Raw genomic sequence first — 19,404 nt, 5'->3', positions numbered from 1 at the left:
AATTTTGAAGTTCATCTTCCAATAACAGCCTGGTTATATGTTGTGGTAACTTTTGCATCCTTTTCTCCCTTGGCTAGGGACAGTTTTTCCTTCCTTCCATTTGAGCTACGAATCTTCAAGGCTGGGAACATGGGTTTTGCTTTCCCATGTTAAACTTGCAGCCATTGCCTTAGATAAAGTCAGGTAAATGGGGAAATGGAAAAGGACAATCTGTACTGTGCGGTTAACTGATGTTTACACTGGACAGTGGCAGGCAATTCCAGTTGATGTGGAGCTTGAAGCAAGCAACACTGACCATCCAGAGTGTCGTTCCTAGACTGCAAGGGGACTTCTCTTTCCTCCTGCTCCTTGTGTTACTGCTGCATTCATTCCCCTGCCATTCTCTTGTGTTGGTGGAAGGGAAGAAGCCCAGGTGATGACAGCTGGGAGATAGTATCAGCAGACCAGGCAGGGATGAAAGGGCTTCACAATCTCCATCTTCTCTTTGCTCTGTTCTATTCTTCCTTTCTTTTTTAAAAAATAGTTGGAAGTAACATTGTTCCTTTGGAGAACACACCTGTCAGGAGCAAAGTCCCGGTGCTACTCCCTTCCAGTCATAGTTGGCAGCCCTTGAAAGCGCAGCCCTCCCAAAGGCTGAGAGTTTCTTTCAACCCTGAGGGGGGAGGCAGGGCTGTGATTGATTTATGCTGTCCTTTTGAATTCCGGCCTTTTACGGATGGCAGCTTCACCTTTCTAAGGGATTATTCTTCTTGCTTGCTTGGGGATGTGAGGCTGCCAGTACTGAATAACCGCTGAGAATTGTGGACGCATTCTCACTGCGCGCGTCTTGGGATGTAGTTGGGGCCTCTCCAAATGAACAACTAATAGAGCAACAAGTGTGCCCTTGTGGCTCATTTGCCGTCTGGCATCCGCACGCATTCTCTTGCTTAGTTAAAAGAAGGAGGGGAGAGAAATAGGTTTCCCCCTTTTGCCAGGAATGTAGGAAGCTTCCTTATACTGAGCCCAGACCATTAGCCTGTCTACACTGAGTGACAGTGGCCCTCCAGGATTTCAGGCTGGGCCCTCTTCCCAGCCCCACCCAGAGGTGACCTACTCAGGGATCCATCATGGGACATTCTGCATGCAAAGCAGATGCTCTACCAACTAAGCTACAGCTCTTGGCATAGCGGTTCCTGTTCTGCATTGCTTTTATGTCATGCAGCTTTCACTTTTGGTGATAGTGTGCTTTTGGAAATCTCAGGCTGAGCTACCCTCGAGGTATGGTTGAGCAGCATTTGGGATGCGGTCATCTCAGAGCGACTAACCAGGCTAAGAAGGGTAGCAGAAGGTGTGTAACAAAAAGAGATACCCTTGTTGAAACCTTGTACTCGTTCTACACACCTGTTTTATAGTTCTGTTTTTCATCTTTTCATTTTCACCAGTTGTTATATCTGTTCTCTCTGTTTTATATACATTATAAAAAATGAAATGAAAAATATTGACCAAAAAAAGAATCCTGGTCTTCCTTCTTTTCATATGTAAGGGATGAACATAACAATTCTCCCCTACCAACTACTCAAATTTGTCTGTGGAGAGTGATATTAACCACTAATGCCTTAAGAATATGCTTGAAATGACATTACATAATCAATGTAATGTTTTATTTTTGGTGGAGATTGTATTACATAACTAGACTTACACCCAGTTTTCCTTGTAACCGTTTTTATTATTTTGGGAAAAAAAAAAAATGAAAGAAAAAGGAAAAAAAAAGCTTGGATAAAGAGAGCCCTGCCCAGACAGAAGTATCCTGGGTTCATTATGGTTACTAACTTTGTTTTAGTAAGTTGGTCATGTGTAATTTCTCTTTTATTGTTTCTAGTTCTCTTGGCACAAGTGTTGTAGGATTAAAACAAAACAAAACAAAACAACAACCCATGTATTGGTGAAGCCTTTTGGGTGCTCTTAATCAGTTCCCTCTCTTCTCCTCCTTCCATTCTAGTGCTGCCCACTTGCTCCCCCTTGGATTTTCACTGCGACAACGGCAAGTGCATCCGCCGCTCATGGGTCTGCGATGGAGACAATGACTGCGAAGATGACTCCGATGAGCAAGACTGCCGTAAGTTCACTCATCACCCGTCCTCAGAAACAGGGCAGAGCCACTACTGCTGTTCCACCCTACTTGGTAGGAAGCTAGCATAGCGGCTCCAGAGTCGTGACACACCTGCCTGGGAAGCTGGCGTCGTGGCTCCACCCCCACCTGGCAATCTGCTTCTGCAGGCCCCCGTTCAGAATCGTTTTCCGAGAGCACAAAGAGCATAGCTGGCGTATCTCAAGCATAGCTGGCTCTTTGCAGGAGTAAGACAGGTCACTAAAAACCACGGTTGTTATTAGCAGCAGTTGTAATTACTGTGGTGTAGTTTGCAGTCCCAGCCAGGCTGGGCATTGAGTGGCCTCCTCTGGTAGGTGGGATGCGCTGCCTCAAGCCCTTGGGGATGGTGTCCTCATGCTGCTGTTCGCTTGATGCTGGGCTCCCGTAATAAGGGCATGCCCCATAAATTGATAAGAGGACACCGTTCTCAATGATGCTGGGCAGCACACAAACACTTTCCCGGCTAAGCGAACCTGTGTGTGTTTCTGACTTTGCTCGCCGTTTGTGCTTCCTGTATCCTTTACAGCTCCACGGGAGTGCAAGGAGGATGAGTTTTCATGCCAGAATGGATACTGCATACGCAGCCTGTGGCACTGTGACGGTGACAATGACTGCGGAGACAACAGCGATGAACAATGTGGTTAGTAGCCAAATCCCACAGAGATTGCTAGAGAAGGGCTTGCGTGGACTTTTGTTGAAGGCTAAGATTTCTGCATTTCAGAACCTTTGCAGGAAGACTGCTGGCAGTGGGGATTTAGTGTAGCAGATAGGGCTGGTTGGTCACTGCTTCCAAGTCAGTGGGTGAGACCGAAACAAAAAATGCTCATAAAGTATTTGCACGGAGGGAGAAGGCTGGGAATTACTCTCCAACCAGACCATTATTGTATATGATATGATGTTAAAGTTATATTTATATAACCTGCAAATCCCGCCTTTCCTCCAAGGAGCTGAAGGTGGCATACGTGGTTCTCCCCCCCCCCCCCCCTATTTTATTCTCACAACCTCGTGAGGTACGTCTGGCTGAGAAACAGTGACCTGCCCAAGGGCACCCAGTGAACTTCATGCTTCAGGGTGAACCCTAGTCTCCTAGTTCCTAGTCCAACGCTTCCAACCATTACACCACACTGGCTACCTCAGAGGAAATTAAGATTACACATTTGATTATTCTGGGCTGAGCAACGGGAACTATGCTGCATTCCTTTGCTGCTAGAGGCTGCTCCTGGAAGGCTGGGCCTCTCCCAGACAAAAGCCCATTGTCGTGTTACCACCAGCCTTGTGTGAACCTTCTTGTATTTCTTCAGAATTCCTGAAGATCCATTCAAAAATTAACCCATTGCCTAGTACAGTGGTACCTCGGGTTACAGACGCTTCAGGTTACAGACTGCTAACCCAGAAATAGTACCTCGGGTTAAGAACTTTGCTTCAGGAGAAGAACAGAAATCGTGTGGCGGTGGCAGCAGGAGAGGCCTCATTAGCTAAAGTGGTACCACAGGTTAAGAATGGGCCTCCAGAATGAATTAAGTTGTTAACCTGAGGTACCACTATATTAAAAAGGGAAAAGCACATAAGCAGTGAGCACATTTGTGGGCTAGCAGATGATCAGGTGGGTGTTGAGGCACATTCTCATGTTGACGGGTGGGTCGCCTGATCAGAGTCTGGTTCTTAGGAGGGTGGGATGACCTTTCCATTGAACTACTCCTTATCCTGCCTTCCAGATATGAGGAAGTGTTCCGACAAGGAGTTCCGCTGCAGCGATGGCAGCTGCATTGCTGAACACTGGTTCTGTGATGGGGATACAGACTGCAAGGATGGATCAGATGAAGAGAACTGCCGTAAGTATTCTCTCTCCTGCAAGTCGTACTTTCCACTCTGATGTCACATGGTATCTTTTGTAATGAATGCTAGGCATACGTCAGTTTTCTCTTGAAATAAGGACCTATTGTGACTCCAAAGCCTTGCAGTGGCGTAATAGAGCATATAGATTAGCAGTGCAAATCTGTGCAGGCATTTTGCCAAATTCATACTCCTGAGCCCAAAGCTCTGCTTAAAATTACATCACCCCTCCTCCCTTTGATAACAGCATGCATCTCCTAAGCTTTGAAATGATAATGGGCTGCAGCTAGAGCAGCTGTAACCTTCTGCAGCACCTTTCTTCTCTTTCTGTCTTAAAAGAGCAACGCGTTCTCCCACACTGATGTATTTTAGAGAGACTCGTAATAAACGCAAATGGGGAAAAGTCACATTGCAGTTGAAAATCCATATTCATTATTCAAGAAATACCTGTGAGCAAGGACGAACTTTAAAGGGTCTGATATGCTGCTCAAAGAGAAAGCAGTAAGATTTTTAGTTGCAACGTCACCATTTCCATTCATATTCTTCCTTGAGTGTTACTCCAGAAACACTTAGGTTAAGGGGAGAGTTGTGTTCTTCAAAGGCAGGGCATGTTAATCACCGCCACCCTCCCATTATGCAGGTTGGTTATCATTAATAACATTTCTTCCAAGGAGCTCAAATTGACATACATGGTTCTCCCCCTCCCCATTTTATCCCCACAACAATCCTGTGAGGTAGGTTAGGTTATGAGACAGGGACGGACCCTGGCTCACCCAGTGAACTTCATGGCTGACACTGGATTTGAAACCTGGGCTCTCAGTTCCTAACACTGACCTGCTGCCCCTGTAGAAGCGGGTGTGTGTGTGTGTGGATAAACCACTCTGCAAAGTTTTCAACATCTGCAGCCAAACCAAGCTACCAGCCACGTTCTCTTGCTCATAGTTATGTGTAAAAGTTCTTTGTGTTTCTAAATTTGTGAGACTAAGATGGCTGCAATCCCCTGAGCAGCCTGTATCTTTTGATACGAGCTATTGTTGCTCTGTTGGTAGGAAAAAATCAGCTAACCTTTTGCTACCACTTAAGAAAGTAATGCTGCTTTTTTTCTTTTAAGTTAGTCTATTTGTTTTCTTGGTCCCATAAAAGCCACCATGTTATTCATTTTGTATATCTCTGGTATCTCTTGGCAACTTGAGGTTTGTTTCCCCTATCTGTTTCCTGAGCACTGGGGCTTTGAACCACACCTTGAGCAAAGATTTTTGTGAGCATGGGAAAGCGGCTCAACTTTTTGGGGTGGGCGGGTGGTGGAAGAGGATCTACTTTAATTTGTGCCAAAGATTCTGAGGAAGCACTCTCGATGAGTTCCTTCCCAGGACTTTACCCTTGACTGCAGCCTATGGAATCATCCCTCCCATAATCTCGCTTTGCTTGGTCCTTAAATTTTATCACCAGTGAGTTAAAAGATTTTTGGAGTTAGCTGCTGGGAGTATTGGGGGAGCTGCCTGTAGCCTATTGTGGGGTTGCCTGTCATTTAGCGCTTTTTATCAGGTTTCTGTTTCCCCCCTTACCTCTGCGTCTGAGCAGTAGCAATGGCAGAACTCTCTCTCTTCCTCCTCCTCCACTTCTGTCTCAAGGGCATTTTGCAGAATTTGTTCTAGATAGGAGGAAACTTCAAAAGGTCTGGGGGTGGGGGTGGGGAAGACGACCGGGCTGCCAGCTCCTGAAGGGCAAGGGTGGGGAACGGTGTTGTGTGGGGTTGTCTTTTATCTCCCCAGATAATAAGAGCTGGCCAGCAGCCAAAGCTGCAAAGACTTCTGAGCCAGGAAAAAGGCTCTGAGAGAGAAAGCCAACCTCTCTCTTTCTCTCCTGTTCATTGGCTGGGCCTTCCCTCGCTGGTTATTAATAAACATCCATGCCTCAGGGATGGGAGAGGAACGAAACTCAAACGTTGCCATGTTTAGCGGCAGGGTAAAAGAGGGATTAGGAAAGGTATCTTCTTAGGCCTGGGTACTTCTTAAAAATCTGCCTTAATAGCTTTTTAAAAAAACACACCCAAGGTGAGTAGTGTTTCCTCCTTTTAGAAAGGTGTAGCCTTGCTACATCATTTGTGCTTCTCTGCCCCCAAGTTCCCCATCCCTCTTGGTTAGTATTTGCAATGGAAAAAGATACATGGCCAGAACGGTTGACCCTAAGCATCGTCTGGACCAGAGGTGATGAGCATGCATGGAGCTTTTAGGCTCTACCCTTTTCCCTACAACCAGAGCCACATGCAAAACATTGGCTTAGTGGGGAAGGAGGACGCAAGCACTTCAAATTGTGGAGCAGCATGTGTGCGGCCCCAGGATTTGTTTGTAGTACCAGAACCAAGTTGAATTTTTAATGCAAAAATAAAAAAAACTACTCTTTGATTTCCATTCACACCAGGGTTTCATTCTTTCAGCAGTCTAATTTAGAGAGGGAGGAGTTTCCTCCCCACTCACGCTGCTATTGGTAAATTGGTCAGGAGTCAGATTTACTGATCTTCTGCGGATCACCAGAAGATGTACCACTGCCCACCCTTGGTCTGGATCCCAGCGTGCTAGGCTCTTGGTGGCCGTTCATTTGCCTTACCTAATCTAATGCTGGTGTGTGTGTGTGTGTGTGTGTGTGTGTGTGTGTGAACACTTGTGCCTCCCCTGCTGTGGCAGTTCTGCTCAGGCTTCCTCCCAGAGTATCTTTTTCTTTTTGTGTTCCGTGGTTCTGGTTTCTTCCCTCTTTGAATCTTACAGCCCTGACAGTGGTGCCTGGGCACATTGTCCCAACACACACAGAATGTTCTTGTCCTGCCTAATTCTCCTTGGAGGGCTCTTTTCTGTGCCATAAAGAATTGCCGTGGAGAAGGGTTTCATTGTAAAACCTTTGTCATAGATTATGCTGGGTGCTGCACAGGGTCAGAGTTCTTGGGAAGAATTCTTACAATAAAAAAAGGGAGAGAGAGAGAGATGTTTGTTCTGGCATCATTTTGAAAGAAGCCGAATTCTTCAAAAGCCTGGCACTGCTCAGGATGTCTTCTCCTCAGCAATGTTAGCAAGATTTAAACTCTCAAATGTGCCCTCTGCTTTTCAGCCTTAGCAACTTGGCTAGCATCAGACCTTGGCACAGTCAGCTCTTAGGTGTATATGGGTGTGGTTCCAGGGACAGGGAAGATTATAGCTCTGTGATGGCCTGGAGCTATCTCAAAAGGTTAGCCTGCTTTTTGGGAGCCTTTAGAAAACAGCAGGCTCTGAGCACTTGATGAACACTTGGCATGCTTGCAGATCGCCATAAGTCAGTTCACATTATGGTTCCCCCATGGATTTGCCCATGTGCTGAAATCTGCTGTTCTTAAAATGTGTGATGTCACACACACACACACACACACACACACACACTGCTGCGTCTGCCTGCCCATATAATTCTATTTTTGGTAGCGTTCATCAGGGTGTGGCACCACTGAACAGCAGCTGCAGGGTTACTTTTCAGGGACATGATATTCCTGCTGCACCTGAATGTCAGGAGGGGACTGCCTCCTCCACGACACCCAAATTTTCAGCATGCTCATTGTATGCACTATGCTGGCTTTAATGTGTGGGACCGCTAGGGGCAGTTACCATGTGGAAGGTGGCCTAGGTAAATTAGCCAAATGCCCTTATGTGAGACCTGATAAGATACAATGTCTCTGCTGCTGGGCATGACCACTGCAAATATGAGAAATATGCCCTGTTTTTCATTTTTCTGATATGTAGTATTGGGATTACAATAGGGAAGTGCTGCAAAGGTTTCGTTCTTGGTGGACACTTGCAAAGCAATGAACATTTCGTCCAGAAATAAAGAATTGCTTCAGTGCAGGTAAACAATTTTCAGTGTAGCGGCAGGCTTGTATATGCGTGATGCCTTCCTCTTTTGTCTTTCTGCATTCGAGAAGGGCCACAGTTTAGTGATAGGTCATCTGCTTTGCATACAGAAGGTCCCTGTTTCAATTCCTGACATCTTCAGGTAGTGCTGGGAAAGATTCTTGCCTGAAGTTCTGGCCTAGATTGACCAAGGTGTGACTTGTTTTAAGGCCATTTTCTGCGTTCCTGTGTACCTTGTTGCTCACGGTGCCAAAAGCACAGGGTGGCTAGCCTTACATAAGTATTCTTCATCCTTTTTTTTAGCATCAGATATTCCAGCAACAACATGTAGCCTGGAGGAGTTCCAGTGTGCATATGGGCGCTGTATCCTGGACATCTACCACTGTGATGGAGACGATGACTGTGGGGACTGGTCTGATGAATCCGACTGCTGTAAGTTACCTGGGGCGATGGCGTGCTGGGTGGGTTGCTGCATTGCATTTAAAATAAATCAATTTCATTTCTGAGAAGACAAAACTGCGCTGCATCGAGAATCCATAGCTTCTACGCTCAGAAGAAATAGTACAAATCCAAGAATACATTTGCTTCCAGCGATTCTGTTTGCAACAAGGGATTTCCCCAGAATTAACACTGGGTTGGAAAGGCAAGAAAGGAAATGTCCTAGGGAACATGCAGTGGAGGTACCTGGGATTTACGCTAATCTGGGCTCAATAAAGAATGGATTGTAATGCACTGTCTTCCCTTTGCAGCCTCTCACCAGCCATGCCGCTCAGGCGAGTTCATGTGCAACAATGGTTTGTGCATTAATGCTGGATGGAGATGTGACGGTGACTTTGACTGTGACGATCAATCGGATGAGAAGAATTGCAGTGAGTGCCTTGGGGCTTGCAGAGGAGGTTTAGTGTAGGGGCAGCAAGGGGATGTGTGGCCCTGGGGATATCAGACAGGGGGCAACTTTCAGTTTTGGATAAGACATGCTGGCTTTGTTGTTTGGATTATATATTTGTGTTTCTGTTGCTAAGTATTCGTTTAATCTTAGTATGTATTCATTAATATGTTTGGCCTATTAATGCTTGCATGGCTATTTAAATTTGGGGATGTTTTGCAATTAGTGAATAATATTTAAACGTTGCTGTGTTTTATTATGTAAACTTTTCTGATACGTGCTTATTTGCCTTATGCCTGGCATGCTCTGGTCCATGGGGTCACGAAGAGTCGGACACGACTAAACGACTAAACAACAACAACAACATATTATTATTATTATTATTATTATTACTACGCCCTATATCCGGAGGTCTAAGGGTGGTTCACATAAAAAGATCACAGTATATAAAATAAGAAAGAGACTTTATTTAAAGTTAGGGATGCTTTCCAATTGGTGAATTCTACTGAAAAGTTATCTAAACCATTTCTGATGGTGTGAGGCACTTTCGGGTAAAGTGACATACAAAAAAAACATGATGATGAAGAACAGGTGGAATTCACTGAGTTCTCTCATTTTTATTTCCTCAGCTACGTCTATGTGCACAGCTGACCAGTTCCGCTGTAAATCTGGCCGCTGTGTCCGCCTGTCTTGGCGCTGCGATGGGGAGGATGATTGCACTGATTACAGCGATGAAGAAAACTGCGAGGATACAGGTGAAAACTGTGAAAGCAAACCGTTGTGTTGCAGGGTTTTCTGTGTCCCCCACCCCAATCAGCCTTCCTGTATTAGAATCAGTCCTTAAATATTAGAATTTACAGAACTGGGAAGGGAGTTCAATTTGGTTCCAACTACTGGATGAAGCAAACCAGTATGTCCTGATCCTTCATTTTAATACTTGTTTTTATTAAAGGGTTTTCATAGTTAACAATGAAATCCCATTGAAAATAATGGATCTAAGTTAGTCATGTCCATTAACTTCAATGGAATTACTCTTTGTGGGACTAGCATTGAATACCACCCAATGTATATAGTATTACTTCAAGTTACAGTGTAAGTTGAGGCTACTGAGCTAGATACAGTAGGTTAATGTTCTGACTTGGTATTAGGCGGCTTCCTGTATTTTACTGAGGCTGTGGAATCTTCTAGAATGTGACTGCAAATGGAGATAAACTAGTATCCTTACTGTACATGAAAATTAGATTACCTTCTCTTAACTGCTTCTAACTTTCCTTTATGCCCCTTTAGGAAGTCCCCAGTGTGCCCCAGATCAATTTCTGTGCAGAAATGGACGCTGCATTGGTCAGAGAAAGCTGTGCAATGGTGTAAATGACTGTGGAGATGGCAGCGATGAGAGCCCTGACCAAAATTGCCGTAAGTCAGGGCTGCAGTACGTCCGGAATTTCCCAGACATTTCACATCACATTAGACCATAGCTAAAATAAACTGTAGTTTAGTGTGGACAAGAAACATGCTGCCACACACTGCAGGAAACAGTTCCTCCTCTGCTCCTGCTGCAGTGCCCTGAGACAGGTCACGGTCAGGCTTCTGGTGTAATCTGAACCTGTGCCCATGGTTTGTTTCCTGTAAACAGACCATAAGCAGTAAGCCAAGAGCAAACCTTGGCTTCCACTCATGGTTTGTTTGGAGAGAAACAAACCATAAGCCCTGGGTTCAGACAACGCACCAGAGTGTGGATTGTTTCCAGCAGGAGTGGAGAAGTAAAATGCGAGCAACATGCACCATGATGGTTCACATTAAGCCATAGGTTGTTGTTGCTATTTTTTAAAAAGCTATGGTTTAATGTGATGTGTTAACCTGGCCTTTGTAGGGCTTCTGCAGCATTTTAGGAAAAATAAGCAGCTGCCTGGTGAGTTTTCAACTTAATGTGCTTCTTCTGCAGGTCTTCGAACTGGAGAAGAAAACTGCAACCTCAACAACGGGGGCTGCGCCCAGAAGTGCCAAATGACTCGAGGGACGGTGCAGTGTACCTGCCACACAGGTTACAGGCTCCTGGAGGATGGGAGGTCATGTCAAGGTCAGCAGCCTCATGCCTTGGGCCATCTGTTGGTAGAATCATGCATGTCTACAATATGAGTGGATGTGGAATTTAGATTCCTGCTCAGGCCTCTGCCCCAGTGCTGCCAGGACCGGGGTTTAAACAAGTGTAGGGCCAACGACGTAATTGCTCTGGGACTCACGTGCTGTTTGCCCACTGGGTACAATGGGTTGAAAGGCCTGTTGGTCTGAGCTCTTAAGTTCTTAGCTCCTCTCGCAACCTCTATCATATAAAAAGGTAAAGGTACCCCTGCCCGTACGGGCCAGTCTTGACAGACTCTAGGGTTGTGTGCCCATCTCACTCAAAGAGGCCAAGGGCCAGCGCTGTCCGAAGACACTTCCGGGTCACGTGGCCAGCGTGATATCGCTGCTCTGGTGGGCCAGAGCCGCACACGGAAAGGCCATTTACCTTCCCACTAGTAAGCGGTCCCTATTTATCTACTTGCACCCGGGGGTGCTTTCGAACTGCTAGGTTGGCTGGCAGGCACTGGGACTGAACAGCGGGAGCGCACTCCGCCGCGGGGATTCGAACCGCCGACCTTTCGATCGGCAAGCCCTAGGTGCTGAGGCTTTAACCCACAGCGCCACCCGCATCCCCATATAGTGAGCTGAAAATTAACAAGTGTGGAATCCAGAGCATAAGGAAGAGCTTTCCAGTCCCCTTTGCATACCTGAATACTTTCTTCCTTTTCCCTTCTTCAGACGTGAATGAGTGTGCAGAGGAAGGCTATTGCAGCCAGGGATGCACCAACAACGAGGGCGGCTTCCAGTGCTGGTGTGAGCAAGGCTACGAACTTCGCCCCGACAAGCGCAGCTGTAAAGCCCTGGGTAAGAAGGGATTCCCCGCTCTGGTTGGACGGTCACTACCTAAAAAACACAACCGTGCCTGATGCGATGTTGTCAGCTTAGTTTGGAGCTTCAGCTTTCATTTGGAGTTCAATCCTGAGTTGCTGATTGCACCACAGAATAAGACCCATGCTCTTTCTTTATCTCCTCCCTGCCTGCTTGCTCCTGTTGAAAATAGAAAATGGGTGTGTTTGGTGGCAGTGGTGGCGCTCTATGGCTGTGCTTTGAGCATTTTAGCAGGCAGTTGCACATCAGGGTATAAGACGCAGCAGAGTGGGTGTCGGGAAGCCTGGAATGAAGAGCACGACTGGATTTTTAGTGAATGTTTGCTTGTCAAAAGGCTTTGAGGTGGCTGAGCCAAGAGATTTGCAGTGCTCATGTGAGGCTTTTTTGCTAGGATTTAGATATGCTGATTCATCTGATTCCTGAGAAACCACATGGCAGCTGTGCCAGTCCCATCAGCAAGGGCCGCAGATTCTGACTTGAGCAAAACAGAGGAGTTACGGGAAGGGAGGGTTGACATGGGTGCTGTGGCCCATATGCAACCCCACCCCGATAGGAAAAAAATTCACAGATTCCCTTCCCCACATTTCAGATTGAGTTTATAAGGAAGGAGTTGAAATGGAAGGTGCCTGCTGGTTCTGTATCGGCAGAGCATTCCAGAGGGCTGGGCCAATGACACTAAAGGCTCCGTTTCTTGTTATTGTCCAGTGAGCCTCGCCAACATGGGGAGGAACCACCGACTCTCCTGCCGACATTCTCAGTGATCAAGCTGGGATAGAAGGGTTCAAGAGATCCCTGAGGTACCCTGGACCTAACTTGTTCCAGGGCTTCGAAAATTAATACAAGGACCTCGAGGGGCAACCAGCACAGATGTTTTAGCAGTGGCGTTGGCAGGAATCCCCATCGCCAGTCTGGCCACTACATTCGGCTGGAGCTTCTGAACCAGACCCAAGGGCAGCCCCACATAGATTGCATTGCAGTAGTCCAGTCTTGAGGCCACTGATGCATGTACTGAAGTGGTCAGGCAACATCCTGATATTGGTACAGATGTTCTTGTTAACATATTTCTCTGTGTGTATTTCCCTGCATTGTCTTTATGACAGTGATGACATCCAGTCTTACCAGCCCCCCTTCCTTTGTCTGTCCATGTCCTTCAGGGCCGGAGCCTGTGTTGCTTTTTGCCAATCGGATTGATATCCGGCAGGTCTTACCCCACCGGTCAGAGTATACCTTGCTGCTGAACAACCTGGAGAATGCTATCGCCCTTGATTTCCACCATAGCAAGGAGTTAGTCTTCTGGTCTGACGTCACACTGGACCGCATCATGAGGGCTAATCTCAATGGCAGCAACGTGGAGGAAGTGGTGTCCACAGGGCTGGAGAGCCCAGGTGAGCGTCTTTGAGAATTTCAAAGTCACAGGGAATAGAAATACATTGATGGCATATATTGAAGCGGGGAATGATGAATCTCTAGGTCAATAAACTAGTGGTTTTGTTAGTGTAGCGCAGCTTTGATTTGACAAAGCATGGCGAAGGAAGGACTCTGCTCCCCTTTTCCTTTAGTACTGTGTTTCCCAACCTTTGGCCTCCAGCTGTTTTTGGACTACAACTCCCATCATCCCTAGCTAGCAAGACCCAGTGGTCAGGGATGATGGGAATTGTAGTCCATAAATAGCTGGAGACCAAAGGTTGGGAAACACTGCTTATGGTAGTTGCTTCATGTGATTCTCTTCGTTGCATAGAATACACTAATCACCTTGACTTCCCTTCTGTTTTGTGTCCCAGGTGGATTGGCCATTGACTGGATCCACGACAAGCTGTACTGGACAGACTCTGGAACATCTCGCATTGAAGTGGCAAACCTGGACGGCACCCACCGGAAGGTGCTTCTCTGGGAGAACCTGGAGAAGCCTCGCGCAATTGCCCTTCACCCCATGGAGGGGTGAGTGAGGAGGGGTTGGTTTTCAGGATGGTGGTTCCCATGATAATTTATTTGTCCAAACATACTGAACTGAAACTGGCCAAGCTGACCTGCAGACAAAACCAGCTGGAGGTTCCAACTGGGGTGTGTGCGGTTCTTCTTCTTTTTTGCTAATTTCCCTTTCACACCTGCACCCAACCCTCCAGCGTGGCTTTTCGGAGGGCTGCAGGCGAAAATGAAATTTGCAAAAATAAATAAATCCTCTCCCTTGCTCCAGCAGCAGGAGCATCTATTGAATACAGTTCTGCTCATGAGAACTATTGTACTAGCAGTTAAGCTGTTCCCATTCTCCTAAGCCTCATGAGTGCTCCTGAACACTGAATGCATAATCTATTGTACCAATCATTTTGCCATGGATATGCCTGGTTGCTTTTCACCTAATCCAGGAAGATCCCATATTTCCAGCCTTTACAACTTTTCTCTTCTCCAATAGCACCATCTACTGGACAGACTGGGGAAATACTCCTCGCATCGAGTACTCCAGCATGGATGGCTCCAATCGACGCATCATTGCTGACACTCATCTTTTCTGGCCAAACGGGCTAACTATTGACTATGCAGGGCATCGAATGTATTGGGTGGATGCCAAGCATCACGTTATTGAGAGGGCTGACTTGGATGGACAGAACAGGAAGGCTGTTATTAGCCAAGGTGAGATAATGGAATGCCCCTCCCTCACCAAAATTGATGGGTTTTAGGCGCCTTTTAAAGTCATATCTTTTCAGTTTGGCATTTGGATAAATTGTTTTGAAATAGAGTAGAAGCTTGCCCTGCTGATTCTGATTTGTTGTTACGGATTTTGATGAGTTTTTCCAATGGTTTTTAGTGTTGTGTTTATTACTGTACAGTCATACCTCAGGATAAATATGCTTCAGGATAAGTATTTTCGGGTTGCTCTCCGCGGTCACCCGGAAGTAATGGAGAGCGTCACTTCTGGGTTTCACCGCTCACACATGCACAGACGGTTAAAATGACTTCACAGACATGCGCGGAAGCGGTGAAACGCAACCTGCGCACGCACAGACGCATCTTACGTTCTATTCAGGATGCGAACGGGGCTCCGGAATAGATCCCGTTCGCATCCCGAGGTACCACTGTACTAGGATTTCTTATTGTGACTCGCTCTGGGATTGAGTTCAACGGAGAGCAGGGAAAAAGTGGCTCTGATGAAATAATGAATAAGGACAGTGGAACTGTTGGCCACTGGACTTCCAGTGCTAAGAAACTACAGACACAGTGCACACTCTGCCTGTGTCTTGCACATTTAATTGTATGAGGCAGAGTTAGCAACGAGAGAGGCTGCTGCCCATCACCTTCACTAGTCAAAGTGAAGTTTAAGCTCTCGAGTCACATAGAATAGGAATGCACTGTATGCAGTTTGTTCACAGCTCTGATCTAAGCTATACTTACCTTCTAAAATCAGCAGTCATGTTTCTCCTTGGAGTGGGCTTCATCTATGTCTTCTCAGCTCATGACTTGGCCATGCTTACTCCTTTAACAGTTCTGAGTTAGGGGTAGAAGCACTCATTGGAAAGAGTGGTATTGTTTTCTCTGGAGGCTAGAATAACCCATGTGCCTTTACTGCCCTCTTGCTGCAGGCCTTCCACATCCGTTTGCCATCACAGTGTTTGAAGACAGCCTGTACTGGACAGATTGGCATACCAAGAGCATAAACAGCGCCAACAAGTTTACTGGCAAGAACCAGGAGATCATCCGCAACAAGCTCCACTTCCCCATGGACATCCACACATTGCATCCTCAGCGCCAACCAGCAGGTAACTTCAGAAGGAAAAGGGCTATGGTGATTAGCGCCTGCTATCCAGAGACTCTCTTGGGCCAGATTCAGCTAATCAGTCCTGCTAGGAGATGCCAGCACAAGCTCTTCTCCTAGTGTAACAGGGCTTTTTTTTTTTTTTTTTGCTCCTCTGCGGGGGGTGGGTGGGGTCAGGGGAACTCCTAGATCAGTGTTTGGGGGAGGGGAGACAAGGCGAGATGGTTCCATCTGGCAAGCTGAAATGCTTGTGTTGACTGAAGTGTCTTTTTAGTGGTATGTTGAACTCCTCCCATTGTATTTGCACTGACGTGGTTAAAACATGGAGCTTGAAAAGAATAGCTATCTCCTGTTGTTGAGAAACATTTGTAGAGTATGTGTCCTGTTAGAATTCTGAGTGGGTTAAGTTTCATTAAATTAACCCCTATCAAAATAAATGTGGGGTGCTTTCGGACCTCTCAAACCCTCCCTTTTTTATTTTCCAGCTTATTTTCACCTAGAAAAAATGGGTAGGCTTTAAAGGTCCAAATCTTGACTCTTGATTCTGAATGTTTGGGCAGAGCAACTTCAGGGATCATGGTCACATGAGCTATCTTTGAAGACCCAAAGCAGCTTTTCCAAAGCATCCCTTTTGAAACCCTGAATCTTTCCCAAACACTAACTAAAGCCTTTGCTTTCTCTACTAGTTTCCTTATATGTGGTTGTTTTTGGCTATTTGAGCAGGGAGAAACCGTTGCGGAGCCAACAATGGGGGCTGCACTCACCTGTGCCTACCGAGCAACACGTCGTATACCTGTGCTTGCCCCACAGGCTTTCGGAAGACCAGCAGCCACACCTGTGCTCAGAGTAAGTGTGATAAAGAAGAGCTTTTACACCTTGATAAGTGTCTGTGCACACGCACGCACGCACATGCATGTGAGAGAGAGAGAGAGAAAGAAAGAGAGAGAGAGGAGGAGGGTTGCAGACAAAAAACAGAAAAAAGGCATATTCTATAATATGGATGACCAGGGAAAGGATTGAAAGTAGGCAATATTGTGAAGTGTTTATGTAAACAAAATGGATAGTATGTAAAGTGCTTATGTACATTGATGGCAGAGCTGCCTTTTAAATGTTGTGTTGGATTCTGGTTGAATCTATAAAAAAATACTAAAGAGATGGAGAAGATGCAGGAGAGAACTTGCAAAATGATTGGTGTAACTGAGCCCTATATGAAAAGGTGAATATGTTTGAAGGTTTTTCGCTTAGAACAATAAAAGACAGCTTTGTGATTTTTTTGGTTAAATTGAAAAGTGGGTTACATCACAATAAAGAGATAGAGATGGAACATGACATGAGTTTGTAAAGTGGTGTGGAGAATGTGGATAGAGGGAATGCTTTCTTTCTTACGTCATACTAGATTTCAGGGTCACCTTATGGAATCAGTCACTATTCAAGACAGACAAAAGACACAATGCGCAATTCACTTATGAAATATACTATCACATGCCACTTGCATAGTTGTTTCTTAAACAGGCTTCAGAAAAATTTTACACTGAATTTATACTGTTCTGTTTCCATGTGGAAAGGATTCACCTGTTTTATACTTTAAACAGTTTTATCTGTTTTATGATTGTATATTCTGTTGTTGCCTGCCCTGGGACCTTAAGGCAAAGGACAGATAGGAAATATTATAAATAAATTAGTAAATAATTTATGGGGCATATGTTTATGAACAGCTCCTAGCCATGACACTTAACATGGACCCTCCTGAGTCAGAAGCAGTATACCTCTGAATGCCAGTTGCTAAGGCAAATTTGCTTTCGTGCCCTGAAGCATCAACTTGGTCAATGTGAGACACAGGATACTAGGCTTGACGGACCCCTGGGCTTATCCATCAGGGCCCTCACGTCCTTATCTCTTATATATATATGGGAAACTTATGAAAGGATGATTCTCCCCCTCCTTTTAGAAGGCCTGCCAGCCCGCTTTCGTTTTGTGTCAGACTTGCTGCCCTTGGGGAGATGCTTTCCTAGCAGCACGTCCTCCTCCGTCCCCATCCCAAGAATCTTCTGCCAACGGCAGATGCGCACAGCATCCTACCCACTTGCTAGCCATGCATTGTGTGTCCTCCACTATATAGGATACACGTATCATAGAAGTCCATGCAAAAGGGGCGTGGATGCAGCAGAGCTTAAGACGTAACGAGATAATTTTCTGTTGTCTGTTACCATGTTGTTGAACTTAGAGAAATTAAAAGAAGACCTTTCGACCTTTGATCAGGTCTTGACAAGTTCCTGCTTTTTGCCCGAAGGATGGACATCCGTCGTATCAGCTTCGACACAGAAGACCTGTCTGATGCCGTCATCCCCTTGGCCGATGTGCGCAACGCAGTGGCCCTGGACTGGGATGCAAAGGATGATTACATCTACTGGACGGACGTCGGCACTGATTCCATTAGTCGGGCAAAATGGGATGGAACAGGACAGGAGGTAATGTGCTTCTGGGGTGGCGAGGCACCGTGCAGCATTGTTTTGGAAATTTAAGCCTTTTCAAAGATGAATATTTCGTTTGATTGACTTCTTTGTATTGCTGGCTTGGCTGCACACCGGCATGCGCACGCCACCTTGCAAGTGCCTGTGGGTGGCTAATGCAATCAAACATTGAAATGAGGGCATCTGCGCCGTCCAATAAAGGAGTGAAATGAAGATAGCTAGAATATGATCTAGACTGTCAGGAGATAATTAGAGTGTACCTTTCTCAAACAGCTGGGACAAATTAAATTTTAAGTCCCGCTAGTGCACATCAATTCTCTAATCATCTTTCGCGTGCGCCCACAATTTATCATCGAAGCAGCCGGATGATGGCATGCTACGTCTTAGTTTGTTCTGCATCCATCTCTTTGACGTTGATATTCAGTTATCTATGAACATCCATCTGTAGCTGAATGTGGCTAGTACAAGTTTCTGCTGCTGAGCAGGATCCAGCAGCAAGTCTCCCCCTAAGATTCCTTCTTGCTTTTGTTTCTTGCTAGGTTGTGGCAGATAGCAGCCTGGAAAGCCCTGCTGGTCTGGCTGTGGACTGGGTCACCAACAAGTTGTACTGGACAGATGCAGGTACTGACTGTCTCAAACCACCTTAGTCTCTGGAAGATTGCCTCCTAAATCCTAACTGGGCCATACCAAATAATGCATATTTGGAAGTATGAACAACATCCCCTCCCCCACAGACAAGCTGGTTGGCATATTACATCCTTCTATGGACATGCAGTGCTATTCTACATGGATTGTTCTCAGACATCACAATAAATCTGTGGTTTATCAGCCATGCCCCCGCCCCCCTGGGTTTGGTAGCTCCCCGCTCCTGTCTCCTCCTCCAGCATGGTTGTGAGGATAATAATGAAAGCTTCCTCTCCCAAATTCTATTACATTTATGTGTCACATCTGAACTGTAAACAGTGGTTAATCTTAACTATGGTTTGTTGAAACAAATTGGATTAATTGTGTTTTGAAGTTGGCTGTTTTGAAACAAGGTTCATCAGTTTTGTAAGGTTTGAACAGCACAGCGAGTTCTGGTTAATCAAAAATGGGCCAAACGCCTTGTGACTATGTTGGGAGGCAGGGATAGCTCAGGGATAGGCGAGACTCATTTTCTTCCCATTAAAAATTAAACCATGGTGTCGAAATGCAGCTTTGCTGCTTTCGTAGAAATTCAGGGAGTATGAGCTCCTGTTTAATAATCCTAGAAAGTAAAGTTCTGAAATAGGAAATTTCCACAGGATGTTCTCAATGGCTGCACAAATGTCCTTGCATGACATTTCAAACATCTTGCCGCGCACCTTATTCCTATATGGATTTGTTTGTATAGACCACAGAATTAAAGCTTTTCCTCAAGCCGTTTCAGACTGTGGCTTGAGGGCTGCATGTTTGGATGCTTCCCCATAGGGGAAGCATGATTTATTTTCTCTGCATGTGGAAAATAAAGTATGCTCAGGTACAGAGATGATCCAGCTTCC

General features: G+C 45.8%; 1 protein-coding gene across 5 annotated transcripts in view; it reads left to right on the top strand.

Moving 5' to 3' along the window:
* LRP4 (LDL receptor related protein 4) overlaps positions 1–19,404 on the top strand; it is a 98,303-nt gene that overhangs the window by 54,710 nt on the left and 24,189 nt on the right. For 3 of the 5 annotated variants that reach the window (XM_083456235.1, XM_083456238.1, XM_083456237.1), the window contains exons 3-18: positions 1,979–2,095; positions 2,655–2,768; positions 3,844–3,960; positions 8,134–8,262; positions 8,580–8,699; positions 9,346–9,471; positions 10,004–10,129; positions 10,659–10,793; positions 11,516–11,641; positions 12,820–13,050; positions 13,447–13,603; positions 14,076–14,293; positions 15,241–15,417; positions 16,134–16,259; positions 17,673–17,881; positions 18,424–18,505. In XM_083456235.1, coding sequence (XP_083312361.1) covers positions 1,979–2,095; positions 2,655–2,768; positions 3,844–3,960; positions 8,134–8,262; positions 8,580–8,699; positions 9,346–9,471; positions 10,004–10,129; positions 10,659–10,793; positions 11,516–11,641; positions 12,820–13,050; positions 13,447–13,603; positions 14,076–14,293; positions 15,241–15,417; positions 16,134–16,259; positions 17,673–17,881; positions 18,424–18,505 — 2,310 coding nt within the window. The remainder of the gene's footprint in view (positions 1–1,978; positions 2,096–2,654; positions 2,769–3,843; positions 3,961–8,133; positions 8,263–8,579; positions 8,700–9,345; positions 9,472–10,003; positions 10,130–10,658; positions 10,794–11,515; positions 11,642–12,819; positions 13,051–13,446; positions 13,604–14,075; positions 14,294–15,240; positions 15,418–16,133; positions 16,260–17,672; positions 17,882–18,423; positions 18,506–19,404) is intronic. The other 2 variants (XM_083456236.1, XM_083456239.1) reach the window with 1 other exon arrangement.

The sequence above is a fragment of the Podarcis tiliguerta genome, assembly GCF_965153285.1.
Source record: "Podarcis tiliguerta genome assembly, chromosome: 1".
Taxonomy (NCBI): domain Eukaryota; kingdom Metazoa; phylum Chordata; class Lepidosauria; order Squamata; family Lacertidae; genus Podarcis; species Podarcis tiliguerta.
The sequence above is the reverse complement of the archived record's forward strand: the minus strand, read 5'-3'. Positions and strand labels throughout refer to the sequence as shown.